General features: G+C 43.0%; 1 protein-coding gene across 1 annotated transcript in view; it reads right to left on the bottom strand.

Moving 5' to 3' along the window:
• Positions 1 to 3,880, bottom strand: part of LOC106810034 — a gene marked incomplete in the record, with an annotated part of 26,667 nt that overhangs the window by 6,329 nt on the left and 16,458 nt on the right. The window contains 2 exon segments of the mRNA XM_014813299.1: positions 811 to 899; positions 1,623 to 1,756. Of these exon segments, the coding sequence (XP_014668785.1) occupies positions 811 to 899; positions 1,623 to 1,756 (223 nt within the window).

The raw sequence follows: 3,880 nt of genomic DNA, 5'->3' as shown, positions 1-3,880 counted from the left end.
AACTGTGTAACATAGACTATGGTAACATTATGCGCGTAAAAGTGCTTGTTATATGTGTGTGTGTGTGTGTGTGTGTGTGCGCGCGCGTGTGTGCGTGCGTGCGTACGTGCGTGCGTGTGTCCATGTAAAAACTGCTCAAAACTACATAATAGCAATACTAACTTTATGGTTCCTAATAAATAATGTGTTTCAGAGCTGGTCCAATAGCCAGGGCACTTGACTTGGGTGCAGATGTTGTTGTGACAGGCAGGTGTGTGGATAGTGCTTTGGCACTTGGCCCATTGCTTCACACAGTGAGTGTGTAAACATAATATAAGGATAGTAATAAGCAACGTTTGTATTCATTGATATTGTGTGGGTACTATACATTAAAGTGTGCTTAGAGTTAGAAATTATCCATGTTCAGCCCTTCATAAACCTTTTACTTCACAAAAACATGATTAGGCAATGCATTATTTGTGTGTTGTAATGTTTATATGCATGCCTGTCTTTTATTTCTTACAGTTTAAATGGAGTCCTAAAGATTATGACAAGCTTGCTGCTGGCAGGTATGATTACGTGTGCGTGCGTGCGTGCGTGCGTGTGTGGCGTGGCCGTGCGTGCGTGGTGGCACACACACACACACACACACACACACACACACACACACACACACACACACACACACACACACACACACACACACACACACACACACATATAACAAGCGTTTAGCGCATAATGTTACCATATCTATGTTACACAGTTACATAGAACTTCAGATGCATATCCAGTTTTATAGTATGCCATAGCTATTTTCAAACCACTCACCCTATATATGCATTCATGCTATGAACTGTTTTGGGAAAGTTCATGCCAGAATCCATCTCCTTAATTCCTTGTTCACTTAAACTAGTTTTCTGTATTGAAAAAAAAACATATGATTACTGTTTGTGATATTTTATCAATTGACTAATATATTAGTGCACAAGGCAACATCAAAATATCATTAAGCAAATAATAGAAGTTTTTTCAAAAATTCAAATATTACGTTCAACACGTTCAGCCTCAATTGTATTGTTACACTCATCAACCTAGAACATTTTCATACGCAAAAGTAAATGCATTGCCGATACTACTGACTAGGGTTAGGGTTAGGGTTAGGGTTAGGGTCGGGGTAGAAGCCTCTCAATTCGATCCGTATCTCGATATTAGCCTCTCGATTCGATTCCTTCAATTCGATTCCCAAAATATTGAAATGTTATCTTATTTTTTATATTTTCATTATTTTGCAATAAAAACTCTTAACCAACTATTATACATTCTTTCTATTTTCTCAATTTTATTTAACAAAATAACTTTAAGCGCATAATTAAAATTAAAAAACGAGCAGTCACGTCTAACTGCAGCCCTGTAAACATATTAGCGATGTGCTGTAGCCGCTGATTAGCCGACTGGCGAGTCAGGACTATTGACCAATCAGAGCGGGCGTCTCATACAAGCTTCGTCCGATGCACACAGTATGAAGTACTAGCGGGTTGGATCAAATCGAAAATACGGAAAAAAGTATCGAGGATCGGATCGAGGGAAGAGAATCGCGATTCGATTCGATTTCGGTGGATCGTTACAGCTCTACTACTGACCTGTGACATAAGGTCATCACCAGTGATAACTGCAACCTTCAAGTTGTCAACTCCAGCCTTGGCTGCGGCCGCTAGTAACGCCTTCGCGCATGCATCAGGGTTAACACCACCTGCGTTGCTCACTACCCTCACACCTGTCAGAATACACACACAAATACATGACGTGCAAACTAGAGAGGCATATATATTCCTAACAAGTGCCGCAGTGCGACAGGGCTCATCTGGTGTCTGGTGTTTTTGCTGATAAATTAATTTGTGCATAGCAAGACGTCTTATACATAAGTCTTCTTTATTCTTGTTTGACTTTCGTAGCCAATTGCACGATCGTCCAGTCCGTCCGTCGCGTCCGTCCGAGCGTCCGTCAACAGTTGCACAAATCTTAACGCTCGACTACGGTCACGATATTCGGCACATTGGGGGGATCGTCAAAACGAGTTGGGCTGTCGAGAGCTGGGGTCAAAGGTCAAAGTCAAGAGGTGTAAAGAAGGGAACATTTTCTCCTAACTTAAGGTATAGGGAGGAAATGCAGAATTGCGGCACAAATCTAAACGGCTCGACCTAGCTCGTGATAGTCGGTGTATAGCATCATGGTAGGAAAAGGCATCACTGTGCCGAAATTGAGGTCAACAGGTCAATGGGCACAGGGCAGATTTAGACATTTTCTGAGGACATGGTCTGACGGAGCGATGGAAAACTTTTTTGTTTCAGCGTGACCTAGCATTTTTTATGCATTATTGAAAGCCCATGAAACTACTTTCTGCTGACATGCGAGAGTAAGTGCTCAGATAACCTTTTGACCGTCAAGAGGAGGGTTAAACATGGAATTGTTGACTGTCTGTTAGAAAGAATTTGACTGCCGGTTTGCTAGTAGAATCTATACATGCCTGGATGTATGAGGCTACAATGTCACAGTGAAATTTCAAAAGCTAAATTTGGTTAAAGAAGTTTATGCTCCCTTAAATCGTATAATTTATATGGCATTCTGTACTGTCAGTAAGTTACATGTAACGTATGCCACTGCCAGTGGCTACTGCCAGTGCAGTGTTGTTGGTACTGTGGAGTTTTTGCCTTAATTTGTACAGGTGGCAGCTCTCTATGCGCAGCTGTAGGCTTGCGTAGGTAAATGGATGAGTGCCTACCTATTCTGTCTTGCAGATAGTTGTTGCTACTACGTATGAGGGAGCTTCCATCTTTAATCTGAAGACACTTAAACGTACGCCGCCATCTCGTGGCAACTTCATACGATCCAGACGAACATTCTTTGAGAAGGTTCCTGATACCATCCTGGCATTCCACTGTTTCGGCGTGTATGTGAACACATTTGCGGACTAACAGGGTTTACTAGAATCCCACCACTCCACCACAGAGTCACGCAGTAGACGTTAGATGAGCGCGTCGCCTGGGCGCACTTGTTTAGCTCATCTGATGTAGTTCAGATGCAGCTTGTAGAATCGCATGATCGTCGTCGTGCGTCCGTCAACAGTTGGGCACAAATCTAAACGCTCGACGTACGATTCGAAAGTCGGGACGGGGGGGGGGGGGTATCCGAGAAACGAGTTGGGATGTCGAAGCGGAGGTCAAAGGTCAAGAGGTGTAAAAGAAGGGGAACATTCCTCCTTAACTTAGGTTAGTAGGGAGGAAATGCAGAATTGCGGCACAAATCTAAACGACTCGACCTAAGGCTTGTGATAGTTGGTGTATAGGCATCATGGTAGGAAAACCCATCATGTGCCGAAATGGAGGTCACAGGTCAAAGTGTCAATGGGGCAGCAGGCAGATTTAGACATTTTTGAGACATGGTCTGACGGAGCGATTGAAAAACTTTTTGTTTCAGCGGTGACTACCATTTTATGGCTTTATTGAAAGGACCATGAAATGTACTTTCCGCTGACATGCGAAGAGTAAGTGTCGGATAACTTTGACCCTCAAGAGGAGGTTAAACATTGATTTGTTGACTGTTAAAAAGGACTGAACTGCCTTTGCTATTATTAGAGCCCATATCTGTGGAATGTGGGCTACAGTTGCACAGTTTAAATTGCAAAGCGCAAATGTTTGTTGAACGAGTTACGCTCCTTAAATCATATTATTTTCTAAAGCAGTCTGTCTATAGCACCCGAAGGCTGAATCAGTGAATGCTCGCGTGGTAGGCAAAAACACGGGCAGCCCATGGCTGGCATGCTTCTAATCATAATTGTTGCCTGCCACCCTGCAATGCACATGTGTCTGCAATGCATAGAGATTAGGTGGTGCGAAAGTGA

The sequence above is a fragment of the Priapulus caudatus genome, unplaced genomic scaffold (genome assembly GCF_000485595.1).
Source record: "Priapulus caudatus unplaced genomic scaffold, Priapulus_caudatus-5.0.1 Scaffold405, whole genome shotgun sequence".
In the NCBI taxonomy this organism is placed as follows: Eukaryota; Metazoa; Priapulida; class Priapulimorpha; order Priapulimorphida; family Priapulidae; genus Priapulus; species Priapulus caudatus.
The sequence above is the reverse complement of the archived record's forward strand: the minus strand, read 5'-3'. Positions and strand labels throughout refer to the sequence as shown.